Below are 17,708 nucleotides of genomic sequence, written 5' to 3' on the forward strand. Positions count from 1 at the left end.
ATTTGTCAGATCATGCCTCAAGTGTTCACGTGTATATTATCTCTGCCACATAGCGACCTTAAACACACGCACTTTCTGAAGGAGGGTTGTCTCTGAGTCTGTTGTCTGTCTGGTTGGGTTATTCAGTCAATACATTCTGCGGATGAAGTCATTTATTATGCCTTGGGTGAAAGTTTACAACAGGACCAGAATAGCTACCCAGACCCATTCTGTCTAGCATTTATTTTTAACTAAACCCCTCAACCGTTTAATAGCCAAAACGTATACATTTGCAGTGCATTTCACTGGACGAAATATCAGACTATAGCCTACATATGCCACTGACTGTAGATCATGAAATGTAAAAGGCAGATGTAGGGTGGTGGAGGGTAGGGGTGAGAAAGAAAGGAGGGTTGGTGTTGTCTCAATGTTGAATATTAGGTGAAGCGCGTCTCTAGCGGCTGCATTTCTGAGGACTGAGGACCGCAGCAGACCAATTCCTCAGTGCGCTACAGGGGTTGTGCGCGTCTGGGCATAAGTCATAAATACCGTCTGAATAGTTATTCCAGTCCATACGAAAAATATCTATACTTTCAGTATACTTTATTTATACTTTGAGCATACTTGTACTGTCGAAGAACGCTACGTTTGGGAGGCATTTAGGGAAAACAAGGTAAGCCATTCCCGTATTTCCATGATTTGATGAAATAGTGTTCTTGAATTTATTATTCAAAACGAACTGGTGGGAATGTTAGTCAACTCTGTTATTTCTAACTAAATTGCCTGTACCTAGGACTAACATATAAATACAATGGCTAGCTTATACATTATTGAAATAAGTTATACTTTTAGTTTAGGTTTTATTTAAATAGTTTGAGAGAAAATGTATGAGAACTGTAGACTATAATTCGAATGCATAGTCTGCCCGGAGTCATTTGCATCACATTTTCTGCACCATTTCACATCTACCTGTTTTCAATGAGAAATCATCAAAATTCAATGACTTTTACAAATAGCCAATCAAAAACCTTTCAAAATGCTATAAGATGGGCATTTTGTGCCAACATAAATTGCATTCCTAGGCTATAAGCAATCAGAACCTTGCCTTGGATGCACATCACATAGGCTGTGTTTAGACAGGCAGCCTAATTCTAATACCAATCAGATCAGCTCTGAAAAAGATCTGATGTGAAAAGATCTGATGTGATTGGTCAAAATACCAATTGGTGGAAGGAATATCAGAATTGGGCTGCCTGTCTAAACTCCTCCAATATGTGGATTTTTTGTGACATTGAAATTGTTGCTCCTCAAAACATACAATTAATCAGTCAATCAACCAAACAATATATTACAATTTAGCACCACAAGTAGAACCTAATTATTCTACAAAACAATCAGTCAACTATGAGTACATTAGGCTACAAGAAAGCTTTGGTGGTATGAACAAAACAAGTGTTTTTTCCATGAAAAGCATTGAATTGTGCATGTAAACACAAAACACAATAGTCTAGGTACACTGCTATGTTCACGGATAGGCTTGTTCTACTTGTTCTGGGAGTAGGTCAAGTTGTCAACCCATTTGAGAGCACAAGAACATAGTTTAATTCCAAAAGGCTATATCCACCAATTTTTCACATTCTGTTTTTTCACCAGAAATGATTGCTTATGGGTACTTTCACGTGTGTGTAAAATATAATTGTTTTTAATTCATAGATTTTAGATGTGTATTAAAATTAGTTATTTTTTGTTGCAAAACGCTATACACTGAGTGTATCAAATATTAGGAACACCTGCTCTTTCCATGACATAGACTGACCAGGTGAAAGCTATGATTTATGTCACTTGTTAAATCCACTTCAATCAGTGTAGATGAAGGGGAGGAGACAGGTTAAATAAGAAGACAAAATATTTAAGTGCCTTTTGAACGGGGTATGGTAGTAGATGCCAGGTGTACCAGTTTGAGTGTGTCAAGAACTGCAACGCTGCTGGGTTTTCACGCTCAGTAGTTTCCCATGTGTATCAAGAATGGTCCACCACCACCACTCAAAGGACATCCAGCCAACTTGACACAACTGTGGGAAGCATTGGAGTCAACATGGGCCAGCATCCCTGTGGAACGCTTTCAATACCTTGTCGAGTCCATGCCCCAACGAATTGAGGTTGTTCTGAGGGCAAAAGGGGGTGCAACTCAATATTAGGAAGTTGTTCCAAATGTTTAGTACACTCAGTGTATATCCATTGTTTAGCTTGAACGGAATGTTTCTATACTGTATATTTGACTGTGATATGTGGTTGTCTCACCTAGCTATGTTAAGATGAAAGCACTAAGTCGCTCTGGATAAGAGCAACTGCTAAATAACAAAAATATCAAATGTAAATGTTTTACATACAGATCTCATATTACATTTTTCATTTATAAAAGAAATATATTGATGACACAAATATATTATTTGTATAGTTCTTTATATAAAAAAGTGTTATTTGTTGCATTTGACTGTGTAAAACCTAGCAGTACTACTTATTTCTCTGAGACTAGTTAGGTTTCCATCCCATTGGCAACAGATATTCAAAAATCTGCATAAAAACAATATGCGCGTTTTCCGACCAGAGATGTGTTTCCATTAGATTGACTTGTTGAGGATAAAAGGCTGTGCGTGATGACGTAGTGCACATAAAAAATACTTTTGCGATTAAACTCCCATGCACTGTATAAAATAACACAAGTTAAATGGGTTTCCATTGCATTTTCAACACTACTGATGGTTTTGCCACAAAAAAGTGTTATATAGTGAATGTGCCCACTGGTATTGACACCTGCACTCTAGCCAAGAGCTTGCAGATACAGTGCTGGTATAGCCTACATGATGAGATTTTTATGGACAAAATATTATTTTGTATTTGTCAAACGGCAGCCAAGCATCGATCATCATGTCACCAGAATAAGACCCTTGATATTTATTGGAAAGGAGCATCAAGCTCATCATCTTATACTTTCACCACCTTATGAAGTTCATCAAAACATATTTAATCTGTAGCCTAATAAACTGCATGGTTTCCCGAGTCGTAGAGAGAGGACCACACAACATGTCATCACGTGACTCCAAAGTTTACTTCCATATGATGGCTATGGATAAGAGCGTCTGCTAAATGACTAAAATGTAATGTAAAATGTATTATGTCAATATTTAATTTAATATTTAATACATTAATTAATTTTACAGACACAAAAGATCCCACCATGTCGAACAAACAAAAAATCTGTCTGCATTTATAAAATTGTACCGAAACTTCCTGTTTCCATCACAGCTGTCATGATTTTATTGTATATGGCATGACTTGACTCGCATAAAAACTGTGGATGGAAAAGTGGTTAGTGAGGTGAATATATAACGTTTAGCAAAAAAAAAGATTATTTGTCTCTCTGAAATGAAACCATCAAGTGATAGATTAAACAAATACATGTCTGTCATTGAACCTGCCATGCCATGATTAGATAGTGAAAAAACACACCAACCGGGAGACCCATGGGGCGGCGAACAATTAGCCAGCGTCGTCCAGGGTAGGGGAGGGAATGGCCGGCAGGGATGTAGCTCAGTTGATAGAGCATGGCGTTTGCAACGCCAGGGTTGTGGGTTCGATTCTCACGGGGGGCCAGTATGAAAATGTATGCACTCACTTAACTGTAAGTCGCTCTGGATAAGAGCGTCTGCTAAATGACTAAAATGTAAATGTAAATAAGTTCTTTAAACAATAAAAGCTAATTTACCAACAGTTCTGAAAATTGATATATAAGGCCTCCCGAGTGGCATAAGGCACTGCAGTGCTTGAGGTATCACTACAGACCTGGGTTCGATCCCCGGGAGTCCCATAGGGCTGCGCACAATTGGCCCAGTGCAGGGTTTGGCCGGGTGGCCTTTACTTGGCTTATTGCGCTTTAGAGACTCCTGGTGGCGGGCCGGGCACCTGCAGGCTGACTTCGGTTGTCAGTTGAACAGTATTTCTTCAGACACATTACATTACGTTTCATTTACATTTCAGTCATTTAGCAGACGCTCTTATCCAGAGCAACTTACAGTTAGTGAGTGCATACATTATTTTTTCATACTGGCCCCCCCGTGGGAATCGAACCCACAACCCTGGCGTTGCAAACGACATGCTCTACCAACTGAGCTACATCCCTGCCGGCCATTCCCTCCCCTACCCTGGACAACGCTGGGCAAATTGTGCGCCGCCCCATTGGTCTCCCGGTCGCGGCCGGCTACGACAGAGCCTGGATTCGAACCAGGATCTCTAGTGGCACAGCTAGCGCTGCGATGCAGTGCCTTAGACCACTGCGCCACTCGGGAGGATGGTACAGCTGGCTTCCGGGTTAAGTGGGTGGGTGTTAAGGAGCGCGGTTTGGCGTGTCATGTTTCAGAGGACGCATGACTCCTCCTTCGCCTCTCCCAAGCCCGTTGGGGAGTTGCAGCGATGAGACAAGATTGAAAAAGGGGGTAAATAAATCAATGGATATATAGCGTTTTGGAGAAATATAAAAAAAACATTCAAATATAGAAACACCTCAAGCTTGTTTGACATACTGAATGGGAAAATATGTAGACAAAGAACATCTGTCAAATAAACGATAAGGATTGGCAATTAATGGAAGTTCAAAGTATGCATGAGAGCATCAGCTGTTCCGGATGACTGTGTGATCACGCTCTCCGTAGCCGATGTGAGTAAGACTTTTAAGCAGGTCAACATTCACAAGGCCGCAGGGCCAGACGGATTTCCAGGATGTGTACTCCAACCATGCACTGACCAACTGTCTTCACTGACATTTTCAACATGTCCCTGACTGAGTCTGTAATACCAACATGTTTCAAGCAGACCACCATGGTCCCTGTGCCCAAGAACACTAAGATAACCTGCCTAAATGACTACCGACCCGTAGCACTCACGTCTGTAGCCATGAAGTGCTTTGAAAGGCTGGTCATGGCTCACATCAACACCATTATCCCAGAAACCCTAGACCCACTCCAATTTTCATACTGCCCCAACAGATCCACAGATGATTAAATCTCTATTGCACTCCACACTGCCCTTTCCCACCTGGACAAGAGTAACAACTATGTGAGAATGCTATTCATTGACTACAGCTCAGCGTTCAACACCATAGTGCCCTCAAAGCTCATCACTAAGCTAAGGACCCTGGGACTTAACACCTCCCTTTGCAATTGGATCCTGGACTTCCTGACAGGCCGCCCCAAGGTGGTAAGGGTAGGTATCAACACATCTGCCACGCTGATCCTCAACACAGGGGCCCCTCAGGGGTGCGTGCTCAGTCCCCTCCTGTACTCCCTGTTCACCCATGACTGCATGGCCAGGCACGACTCCAACACCATCATTAAGTTTGCCGACGACACAACAGTGGTAGGCCTGATCACCGACAACGATGAGACAGCCTATAGGGAGGAGGTCAGAGAACTGGCCGTGTGGTGCCAGGATAACAGCCTCTCCCTCAACGTGATCAAGACAAAGGAGATGATTGTGGACTAGAGGAAAGAAAAGAGGACTGAGCATGCCCCCATTCTCATCGACAGGGCTGTAGTGGAACAGCTTGAGAGCTTCAAGTTCCTTGGTGTCCACATCACCAACAAACTATCATGGTCCAAACACACCAAGACAGTCGTGAAGAGAGCATGACAAAGCCTATTCCAACCCAGAAGACTGAAAAGATTTGGCATGGGTCCTCAGATCCTCAAAAAGTTATACAGCTGCACCATCGAGAGCATCCTGACAGGTTGCATCACTGCCTGGTATGGCAACTGCTTGGCCTCCGACCGCAAGGCACTACAGATGGTAGTGCGTACGGCCTAGTACATCACTGGGGCCAAGCTTCCTGCCATCCAGGACCTCTATACCAGGCGGTATCAGAGGAAGGCACTAAAAATTATCAAAGAGTCCAGCCACCCTAGTCATAGACTGTTCTCTCTGCTACTGCACGGCAAGCGGTACCGGAGCACCAAGTCTAGGTCCAAAAGGCTTCTTAACAGCTTCTACCCCCAAGCCATAAGACACCTGAACAGCTAATCATGGTTACCTGGACTATTTGCTTTTACGCTGCTGCTACTCTGTTTATTATCTATGCATAGTCACATTAACTCTACCCACATGTACATATTACCTCAATTACCTTGACTAACCGGTGCCCCCGCACATTGACTCTGTACTGGTACCCCCTGTATATAGCCTCCCTACTGTTATTTTATTTTACTGCTGCTCTTTAATTATTTGTTATTTTTATTTTTTACTTATCTATTTTATCTTAACACTTTTTTTCTTAACTGCATTGTTGGTTAAGGGCTTGTAAGTAAGCATTTCACTGTAAGGTCTACACCTGTTGTATTCGGCGCATGTGGCAAGTAAAATTGGATTTGATTTGAAAGGCTCAATCAATGATCTGGCAATAGCACCAAAAATGTCCTTGCTAGGTGTTTCATAAGTGCTAAGTGTGTGCACTTAGACGCTTGGCATAAATTAAGATAGCTGGATGTGCACTTATTGCAGATGGATCATTCATCATCATGTCTGGCCTGGACAAAGGAAGCTTAAAAGAATGCATATGGCCACTATGAATGAGACATAGGCCTATAATAATAACTTCCATGATGATAACTTTAAATTATATACCCCCAAATCATAAAGCCTGGGTGCCAGTCTGTTTCTGCTCCCTTGCCAACTCCTTATAGGATTGTCATGCCAAACATTTGGCATGACAATGAGAGACAAGGAGTTGGCATGATAGGACAAACAGACTGGCACATAGGCTACAAATTATACTCTACTAAGGACACATTATGTGAGCCTGTCATCCCTAGCCTGTCATCTGGCTGCTGAGTTAATGCCTGTGTCAGGATGTATTGCAAAAGGAAATAGCAAAATGGCATTATACTGAGAAAGATGGGTTAATCTGTGGACATAGGAGGGAGATCACAATGAATGGTGGATTGGCCACTGTGGGTGAAAATACAGCACTTGCAGAAAGAGGAAATTAGGAATATACACAGTGTACAAAACATCAGGAACACCTTCCTAACATTGAGTTGCACCCCCTTTTTCCTTCAGAACAGCCTGAATTTGTCGGGTACTACAAGGTGTCGAAAGCATTCCACAGGGATACTGTTCTTGACACACTCAAACCGGTGAGCCTGGCACCTACTACCATACCCCATTCAAAGGCACTTAAATATTTTGTCTTGCCCATTCACCCTCTGAATGGTACACATACACAATCCATGTTTCAAGGCTTAAAAATACTTATTTAACCTGTCTCCTCCCCTTCATCTACACTGATTGAAGTGGATGTAACAGGTGACATCAATAAGGGATCATAGCTTTCACTTGGATTCACCTGGTCAGTCTGTGTCATGGAAAGACCAGGTGTTTCTAATGTTTGGTACACTCAATGTATGTATAATTATTTAACTACATGTACCGTACATGTGAGCGAAAATAGCTGTAAGTAGCAGTATAATTATTGTTGTCTGTTAGTTTACTCCAATCAACATAGGGATGGTAGGGTAAAAAATAAAAAAGTATAAATAAAAAATAAAGCAGGATTAGGAATTATGTAAACAATTAAATTGATAGAACCCACAATCTATCTGCAATATTAAAGCGTACTCACACACTGCTCATTACAGAGTTAGCACATGTTGCTGCCTGATTTATGACCCACGTCAAAATTAGCTTTTGTTTTATAGTAATTTTTGGTTTCCCTCATAACTTACGTTTTGACTACCAATGATTCTGTGTCAGTGGAGCTGGCGTTTGAAGTAGACTGTTTTATGCATCAGGAGGCAAATCGACAGACGGATTCAGTAATGTTATTTTGATGAAAAGGAAATAGAAAATGGTGTTTATTGAAGCAGGGCCTCGGGTGGCATTTAATGATGTGTGAAAGTGAAGACATCTTTACAGAGCACCTCTCTCTTGGGGAGAAGATATTTGGCAGTCTAATGCATTTTTACAGCACACCCATCATGTTATTGTTGTTTTTTGCTGTCTTGTGGTTTTATTTAGGATTACTATAAAACATTTTTATAAATTATTATTTGATGGATGCCTGGCATATGGTTGTAAACATAGATGAATGCTTACTTAGTCTCAGTCTTATTCAGTCTTATTTTCAACAGTGACTATTCACTGGGCACGAACTGGTTGAGTCAACGTTGTTCCAATGTAATTTCTCAACGTACGGTGGGGAGAACAAGTATTTGATAACCTACCAACCAGTAAGAATTCCGGCTCTCACAGACCTGTTAGTTTTTCTTTAAGAAGCCCTCCTGTTCTCCACTCATTACCTGTATTAACTGCACCTGTTTGAACTCGTTACCTGTATAAAAGACACCTGTCCACACACTCAATCAAACAGACTCCAACCTCTCCACAATGGCCAAGACCAGAGAGCTGTGTAAGGACATCAGGGATAAAATTGTAGACCTGCACAAGGCTAGGATGGGCTACAGGACAATAGGCAAGCAGCTTGGTGAGAAGGCAACAACTGTTGGCGCAATTATTAGAAAATTGAAGAAGGTCAAGATGACGGTCAATCATCCTCGGTCTGGGGCTCCATGCAAGATTTCACTTCGTGGGGCATCAATGATCATGAGGAAGGTGAGGGATCAGCCCAGAACTACACGGCAGGACCTGGTCAATGACCTGAAGAGAGCTGGGACCACAGTCTCAAAGAAAACCATTAGTAACACACTACGCCGTCATGGATTAAAATCCTGCACCCCCTGCTCAAGCCATTTTGCCAATGACCATCTGGATGATCCAGAGGAGGAATGGGAGAAGGTCATGTGGTCTGATGAGACAAAAATAGAGCTTTTTGGTCTAAACTCCGCTCGCCGTGTTTGGAGGAAGAAGAAGGATGAGTACAACCCCAAGAACACCATCCCAACCGTGAAACATTGAGGTGGAAACATCATTCTTTGGGGATGCTATTCTGCAAAGGGGACAGGACGACTGCACCATATTGAGGGGAGGATGGATGGGGCCATGTATTGCGAGATCTTGGCCAACGACCTCCTTCCCTCAGTAAGAGCATTGAAGATGGGTCGTGGCTGGGTCTTCCAGCATGACAACGACCCGAAACACACAGCCAGGGCAACTAAGGAGTGGCTCCGTAAGAAGCATCTCAAGGTCCTGGAGTGGCCTAGCCAGTCTCCAGACCTGAACCCAATAGAAGATCTTTGGAGGGAGCTGAAAGTCCGTATTGCCCAGCGACAGCCCCGAAACCTGAAGGATCTGGAGAAGGTCTGTATGGAGGAGTGGGCCAAAATCCCTGCTGCAGTGTGTGCAAACCTGGTCAAGACCTACAGGAAACGTATGATCTCTGTAATTGCAAACAAAGGTTTCTGTACCAAATATTAAGTTCTGCTTTTCTGATGTATCAAATACTTATGTCATGCAATAAAATGCAAATTAATGACTTAAAAATCATACAATGTGATTTTCTGGATTTTTGTTTTAGATTCAGTCTCTCACAGTTGAAGTGTACCTATGATAAAAATTACAGACCTCTACATGCTTTGTAAGTAGGAAAACCTGCAAAATCGGCAGTGTATCAAATACTTGTTCTCCCCACTGTATTGTGACGTGGAATCTACGTGAAAAATACATTGGATATAAAAAAAAGTAATCAACTGTTGTTTTGAGGGTGAAATTTCAACCACAGAATTATGTCATCATGGTAACCAATTTTCAACATAGACAAACCTTGTGTAAAATATATTGAAATTGTACCTTTGAAACAAAGTCAGATCTTGAAGTTGATATCCACTACCAATGTATTTTCCACGTAGATTCCACGTCATAATACGATGACAAATTACATTGAAACAACGTTGATTCAACCAGTTTGTGCCCAGTGGGTACATATTTATTTTTATTATAATTGTTTATTTCACCTTTATTTAACCAGGTAAGCCGGTTGAGAACAAGTTCTCATTTACAACTGCGACCTGGCCAAGATAAAGCAAAGCAGTGCGATTAAAAACAACAACAACACAGAGTTACATATGGGATAAAGAAAACGTACAGTCAATAACACAATAGAAAATCTATATACAGTGTGTGCAAATGTAGTAAGTTATGGAGGTAAGGCAATAAATAGGCCATAGTGCAAAATAATTACAATTTAGTATTAACACTACAGGTGCAGTGATCGGTAAGCTGCTTTGACAACTGATGCTTAAAGATAGTGAGGGAGATAAGTCTCCAGCTTCAGAGATGTATGCAGTTTGTTCCAGTCATTTGCAGCAGAGAACAGGAAGGAATGGCGGCCAAAGGAGGTGTTGGCTTTGGGGATGACCAGTGAGATATACCTGCTGGAACGCATACTACGGGTGGGTGTTGCTATGGTGACCAATGAGCTAAGATAAGGCGAGGATTTGCCTAGAAGTGATTTATAGATGACCTGGAGCCAGTGGGTTTGGCGACGAATATGTAGTGAGGGCCAGCCAACGAGAGCGTACAGGTCACAATGGTGGGTAGTATATGGGGCTTTGGTGACAAAACGGATGGCACTGTGATAGACTATATCCAATTTGCTGAGTAGAGTGTTGGATGCTATTTTGTAAATGACATCGCCGAAGTCAAGGATCGGTAGGATAGTCAGTTTTACGAGGGCATGTTTAGCAGCATGAGTGAAGGATGCTTTGTTGCGAAATAGGAATCCGATTCTAGATTTAACTTTGGATTGGAGATGCTTAATGTGAGACTGGAAGGAGAGTTTACGGTCCAACCAGACACCTAGGTATTTGTAGTTGTCCATATATTCTAAGTCAGACCCGCCGAGAGTAGTAATTCTAGTCGGGCGGGCAGGTGCAAGCAGCATTCGATTGAAGAGCATGCATTTAGTTTTACTAGCGTTTAAGAGCAGTTGGAGGCTATGGAAGGAGTGTTGTATGGCATTGAAGCTCGTTTGGAGGTTTGTTAACACAGTGTCCAATGAAGGGCCAGATGTATACAAAATGGTGTCGTCTGTGTAGAGGTGGATCTGAGAGTCACCAGCAGCAAGAGCAACATCATTGATATACACAGAGAATAGAGTCGGCCCGAGAATTGAACCCTGTGGCACCCACATAGAGACTGCCAGAGGTCCAGACAACAGGCCCTCCGATTTGACACATTGAACTTTATCTGAGAAGTAGTTGGTGAACCAGGTGAGGCAGTCATTTGAGAAACCAAGGCTATTTAGTCTGCCAATAAGAATGCTGTGATTGACAGAGTCAAAAGCCTTGGCCAGGTCGATGAAGACAGCTGCACAGTACTGTCTTTTATCGATCGCGGTTTTTATATCATTTAGGACCTTGAGCGTGGCTGAGGTGCACCCATGACCAACTCGGAAACCAGATTGCATAGCGGAGAAGGTACGGTGGGATTCGAAATGGTTGGTGATCTGTTTGTTAACTTGGATTTCAAATACTTTCGATGGATATAGGTCTGTAACAGTTTGGATCTAGAGTGTCACCCCCTTTGATGAGGGGGATGACCGCGGCAGCTTTCCAAACTCTGGGGATCTCAGACGATATGAAAGAGAGGTTGAACAGGCTAGTAATAGGGGTTGCGACAATTTAGGCGGCTAATTTTAAAAAGAAAGGGTCCAGATTGTCTAGCCCAGCTGATTTGTAGGGGTCCAGATTTTGCAGCTCTTTCTGGACATCAGCTATCTGAATTTGGGTGAAGGAGAAGTGGGGGGCGGGCATGGGCAAGTTGCAGCGGGGGGTGCAGAGCTGGTGGCCGGGGTAGGGGTAGCCAGGTGGAAAGCATGGCCAGCCGTAGCAAAATGCTTATTGAAATTATCGTAGATTTATCGGTGGTGACAGTGTTTCCTAGCCTCAGTGCAGTGGGTAGCTGGGAGGAGGTGCTCTTATTCTCCATGGAGTTTACAGTGTCCCAAAACTTTTTGGAGTTAGTGCTACAGGATGCAAATTTCTGTTTGAAAAAGCTAGCCTTTGCTTTCCTAACTGATTGTGAATATTGGTTCCTGACTTCCCTGAAAAGTTGCATATCGCGGGGGCTGTACGATGTTAACGCAGTACGCCACAGGATGTATTTGTGCTGGTCAAGGGCAGTCAAGTCTGGGGTGAACCAGGGGCTATATCTGTTCTTAGTTCTGCATTTTTTTGAATGAGGCATGCTTATTTAAGATGGAGTGGAAAGCACTTTTGAAGAACATCCAGGCATCCTCTACATTTAGACCTAGATTCATTCCAGACTGAGGAAGTTCTGCATTATACTATGCTTGACATTTAAATGTAATTTCCGATTGCGCTGTCATTTGCAGTGTTTACCGTGAATGCAGTCTGATGCTGATTCTGATTTAATCTCACCTTAGTTTCCGCCATTCCGTGAAACAGGGATGGAGCCTAGGAGGATGTATTTTATTATTAACTGCTCTCTTTTTCCTGTGTTTTTAGTGGGACTTTTGTTCAATGAAATCATCCCTCCAGCAAGTTTCTACCATGCCATCTCAGTCCCATGGAGGAAGAGACCGCATAAACATATTGGATCTTGTTATCACCCAGAAAGCCGTGCAGCCAAACTCCACAGACAAATGGCACAACAATCAGTGGCAGTGCTGAAGATTTACTATCCTGACCTGTCAGTATTTTTTATGTCTCTGCCAAGGACATGTGATTTGTGCACGCATTGGCAAGGGCTCCTGCCTCCTGGCATCAAAGATCTGTGATTGATGAGGTAGCAACTCTTGCAGTCTTGAGTCACAAGAAGGGTAGATACACATGGTGGACTCCCAACTCCTGAGCTGAAGTTTGCAAGGCTGACTTCTGATTTAACAGAACATTGCAATCAATCCCAAAAACATTCAACTAATGAATTAACCATAAACAAACCCAAAATGGTTCCCTCGGGTGAGAACATAACTTTCCCAGTGTCAGAGAACTGTCCCAACTGCAGCTCCTCCTCCTACCCTGATATGGATAACACTAAGGCTGTGACCCTGGGTCTGGTGCTGGGAGTGTTTGTCATCTTCGGGGTTCTGGGTAACATCCTAGTCATTCTGTCTGTCGTGTGCCACCGCCACCTGCGCTCCGTCACACACTACTTCATCGCCAACCTGGCAGCGGCCGACCTGCTCCTGAGCTCCACCGTGCTGCCGTTCTCTGCCACCTCGGAGGTCCTGGGCCGCTGGGTGTTTGGCCGGCCTTTCTGTAGTGCTTGGGCCGCCTTGGATGTTCTCTGCTGCACGGCCTCTATCCTCAGCCTGTGTGTCATCTCTGTGGACCGCTACCTTGCCGTCAGCTACCCGCTGCGCTACCCGTCCATAGCCACTGGGCGGCGCGGCATGGTCGCAGTGACAGCTCTCTGGGGCCTCTCAGCAGCCATATCAGTGGGTCCGCTCTTCGGCTGGAAGGAGCCCGACCCAGAGGACGAGACTGAGTGCCGGATCACAGAGGAACCGGGTTATGCTATTTTCTCTGCCATGGGGTCGTTCTATGTGCCACTGGCTGTCATCCTGGCCATGTACTGCAGGGTGTATGTGGTGGCCAAGCGGAAGACTCAGGACCTGAGGGAGGGCAGGAAGAGGGAGGGGGGGATGGACACGGAGGGAGAGGGAGTGACACTGAGGATCCATCGGGGAAATGCCCCTGCTGTGCCAGAGGGACAGGAGGAGGAGGGAGATGAGGGCACCATTAGGCGGAGACGCACCACCTTCGCCCTCATGCGCCTGCTGAAGTTCTCCCGGGAGAAGAAGGCAGCCAAGACTCTGGGCATCGTGGTTGGCTGCTTCGTTCTCTGCTGGCTGCCCTTCTTCCTGGTTATGCCCATCGGTGAGTATCCCACAATGCATTTCCTTCCTCTCTATGATATGTATGTGCTGCTGCATGCCTTTTGTTTTGAATTGCATGGAAATGAAAAAGAGACATTAATATGACTAGATGTCTGTCAGAGGGAATAGCATCACTGAATTAATTTCTCACAAAAATAATCTCTCTAACTGATTTCCCATAGCAGCATATAAACCCCCATTACTGGATAGAGAGTGATTGCCTCACACTGTGTCGTTTTCTAGTCAGGGAAAGCTTCCCTTCCAAATCTCAGAAAAATAAACCCCTCCACTCAACTCAATTGAACTTTAAAATGTAAATCTCAACCTCTCAATGGAAAAGCGCTGTGACAAAATTGAATGGAAATTAATGTATTGATGAAGACTGAAAGAGGGGGAATAAGCCACAAGGCCTATTTTCTGCATATTCCATTGTGTTAGTTCTGCTGCAGCACACCAAAAACAATGTTAGGAGCCGTAAGCAAAAGCAACCCTCTATTATACAAATTCAGCTACAAAATCACTGCTGTTAGCATTGCCATGGGATGAGTCACTTATAACAATAGTTCAGTGATTTGAAAGAATATGACAGGACACAAATGGTGCGTTAATATGATGGCAAAAATAGGAACGATAGGAAGATTAAGAGGAGCTATGTATGATCATATGATGATGCATGTCACCTACAGTCAAATCCAACGTTGCCTCAAAGCTGTCATCCACGTCATTAATACCCCCACAGAATGTGATTAACGAGATGCAGTATAATGGCTTCACAGACTTTAATATCCTTGATTAGGGATGGGACAGATCTGTAATTCAAGATGATATGGAAATTGGGGTTGAACTCATCTACTGTAGATTAGCAGATCAGCAGAAAGCCTGCTGATGGCCTAGGTCTGGGGAGGTGTATCTGAATGCATCCATACTGTGCATTTTGTATCCTACTTTAGAATGCATTTATATACAATTTCTTGATGGAAATCCAATGAGTCCAATGTTAGAATAGTTTATTGATTTATTTGTGTTTTGTTGTATACATAACAATGGAGTCTATGACCTTGGTTACCCCTGTTGAATGCTCCCTATACATGTCTGTTTTCTTTTACAGTACATCAGGAATTCAATTACTGCCATGGAGAAGCAGAGCAAATGAAATGCCAGTGCTGGGTTATACTTCAGGGAAGAAATGAAATGAACAAAAACAAAAACACTATTCATTATTTTATTCCTAAACCATTATGGACAACAAACATAAAGGATATGATGTTGTGCTCAGTAAGCAGGCGCCCACAATCACCCTTCATCTTTCCAAGGCAGCAACGCATGACTGGAGTTTAGCATTTCACTAAAAACAGACCTTTAGACCCGAGAGCACAATATTTCATGCCGACTCTGAGATGATGCCCCTGAGCTTCTCAGACTATATGAATGAAAGAGTTGAATGTTTAAGACCTTTAGTGACAAAGCTCTCCAGATAGAGAGATACAGGTATGTTGGCTTTACAAAACTCTCACCTAGAAAGATAACCTAGAAAGTGTAAGTACACAGTGAACACCAGTATGTCTGTATTTGAAACTATGGTGAAATGGTGTGGGTTAATGTGTGAGCTATCTCTGCTCATCCTATATACATACAGAGAATGGTCGATAAAACATGCCAATGATCGATGATTCATATTGACATTGTGAACTACTGTATGTGATTTAAGTGATCTGTGTGTGTGTGCTTTCTGTCTGTTCTTTCCACAGGCTCCATATTCCCATCATACAGGCCATCTGACACCATCTTTAAGATCACCTTCTGGCTGGGCTACCTCAACAGCTGTATCAACCCTATTATCTATCCCTGCTTCAGCCAGGAGTTCAAGAGGGCCTTCCTCAACGTTCTGCACGGACGCTGTCTCAGACAGGGGGGCAGGAGCTCCAAGTCTCTGGGGTTTGCTTCTTCCTATGATCCCAGTCCTGGTCCATTGTCTCTTATCAGATCCCAGCCTCCCCCCTCCTCCTCCAGCTCCTCCACCCAGCCACCCCAAGCCCCCTCCCCAGCTTCTCCCTCCTTGGGCTGCTGTAGGACCTTCTCTGGCTCCTCTTCCTCAGTGGGGGTGCCAGGTCATACCCACATTGCCCGGGTCCACAGTAAAAGCCTGCTGAAGGCGTGGTGCTTTGCAGCGGGGGAAAGACTGCCACCATTGGGTGCTCCTAGCCTAAGCCCCTCAGCCCGTGGTGCTGCTACATGTCAAGCCAAAGTCCATCGCCTCTCCTTGGGAGCGAAAGGGGAGGCAGTGTGACTGGGAACACTAAAGGCTGCTGGATAATAAAAAAATCCCCAAGTTCTGGGAAAATAAGTGATTGTAATTGGCGTGAAGTTAAGTCATATCTATAAACTTGCTAGAGTCAGACAAAACAAAATATGCTAGACAAGGTGGGATCTTTTTGTGTCGGTAAAATTCATTATGAGAGAAATGGCGGTGGAAACGCTTTTATGTGCAAATATTGATATAATAACCATCATATGGAAGTAAACTTGGAGTCACGCAATGACATGTTGTGTGGTCCTCCCACTACGACTCGGAAAAGCATGCTGTTTATTTGGCTACAGATTATATAAATTATGCTGAACTTCACAGGGTGGTGAGCAAGGTGATGAACTTGATGCTCCTTTCCAATAAATATTAAGGGTCTTATTCTGGTGACATGATGTTCGATGCGTGGCTGCCTTTTGACAACAACAAAAAAATTGTGCTCTTTTGTCCATAATAATCTCATCATGTAGTACCCTACCTGCACTGTATCCGCGAGCTGTTGGTTAGAGCACACGTGCCAAGACCATAGTGGGCACATTCCCTATATAACGCAAACATTTCTGTTAGATAACCCTCAGTAAAGTTGAAAATGCGATGGAAACCCATGTAACTTGTATGTTTTATTCAGTCATGGGAATTTAACCGCAAAAGTATGTGCGCTACAACATCATGCACAGATTTTTATCTGCAACAAATCAATTTGATGGAAACACTTCTAGTGGGAAAATGCACATATTGTTTTTATGCAGATTTTAGAATAGTTGCATGAAAATCTGTAACCAACTGGATGGAAACCTAGCTAGTGGCCTCTTTCTTTACCTCCTCAAATAGCAGAAGAACATGTCTATCAAACACTAGACGGATCAGTCAGTACACTTTCCCATGCACAGCCTGATACTCCGAAACCCTCCTTAGGCCCAGAGAATGGGCCAAATACCTGCTATGCATTGTGGGATGTTTCAGTTCAATGATCAGTGATGTTCAAGAAAAAGTCTGTAAGCATCTGTATAACGCATTGAAATCTCATCCCCATTAAATGCAATGGAAGTTATGTAAAATACAGAAAATATTTTTATACTAAATATATTATCATGCCTCTCTCGAATCACAGGTTTCACTGTGTCTGCACCAATCTTCTGTGAAAATTAAACATGTCACCTGTTGTTTTGCCTATGCGATTAATATACTGAACAACAATATAAATGCAACATGAAACAATTTCATTGATTTTACGGAGTTACAGTTCATATGAGGAAATCAGTCAATTGAAATAAATTCATTAGGCCCTAATCTATAGATTTCACATGACTGCGAATACAGATATGCATCTGTTGGTTACAGATAGAAAAAAAAATGGGCCTCACTATGGGCCTCAGGATCTCATCGCGGTACTTTTGTGCATTCAAATTGCCATCAATAAAATCAAATTGTGTTCGTAGTCCGTAGCTTATGCCTGCCCATACCATCACCCCACCGCCACCATGGGGCACTCTGTTCACAACGCTGACATCATACACGTGGTCTGCGGTTGTGAGGCCGGTTGGACGTACTGCCAAATTTTCTAAAACGACGTTGGAGGTGGCT

The 17,708-nt window shown here is 43.1% G+C and overlaps 1 protein-coding gene across 1 annotated transcript; it reads left to right on the forward strand.

The window, feature by feature from the left end:
• The first annotated feature begins 12,889 nt into the window (after positions 1-12,889).
• Positions 12,890-16,243, forward strand: LOC121541734 (alpha-1A adrenergic receptor-like). The gene is made up of 2 exons (XM_041851006.2): positions 12,890-13,823; positions 15,571-16,243. Exons 1-2 carry the CDS (start codon positions 12,890-12,892, stop codon positions 16,107-16,109), a joined length of 1,473 nt encoding a protein of 490 aa, XP_041706940.2. The 3' UTR covers positions 16,110-16,243.
• Positions 16,244-17,708: the final 1,465 nt, after the last annotated feature.

This window comes from Coregonus clupeaformis, chromosome 27 (assembly GCF_020615455.1).
Source record: "Coregonus clupeaformis isolate EN_2021a chromosome 27, ASM2061545v1, whole genome shotgun sequence".
Taxonomy (NCBI): Eukaryota; Metazoa; Chordata; class Actinopteri; order Salmoniformes; family Salmonidae; genus Coregonus; species Coregonus clupeaformis.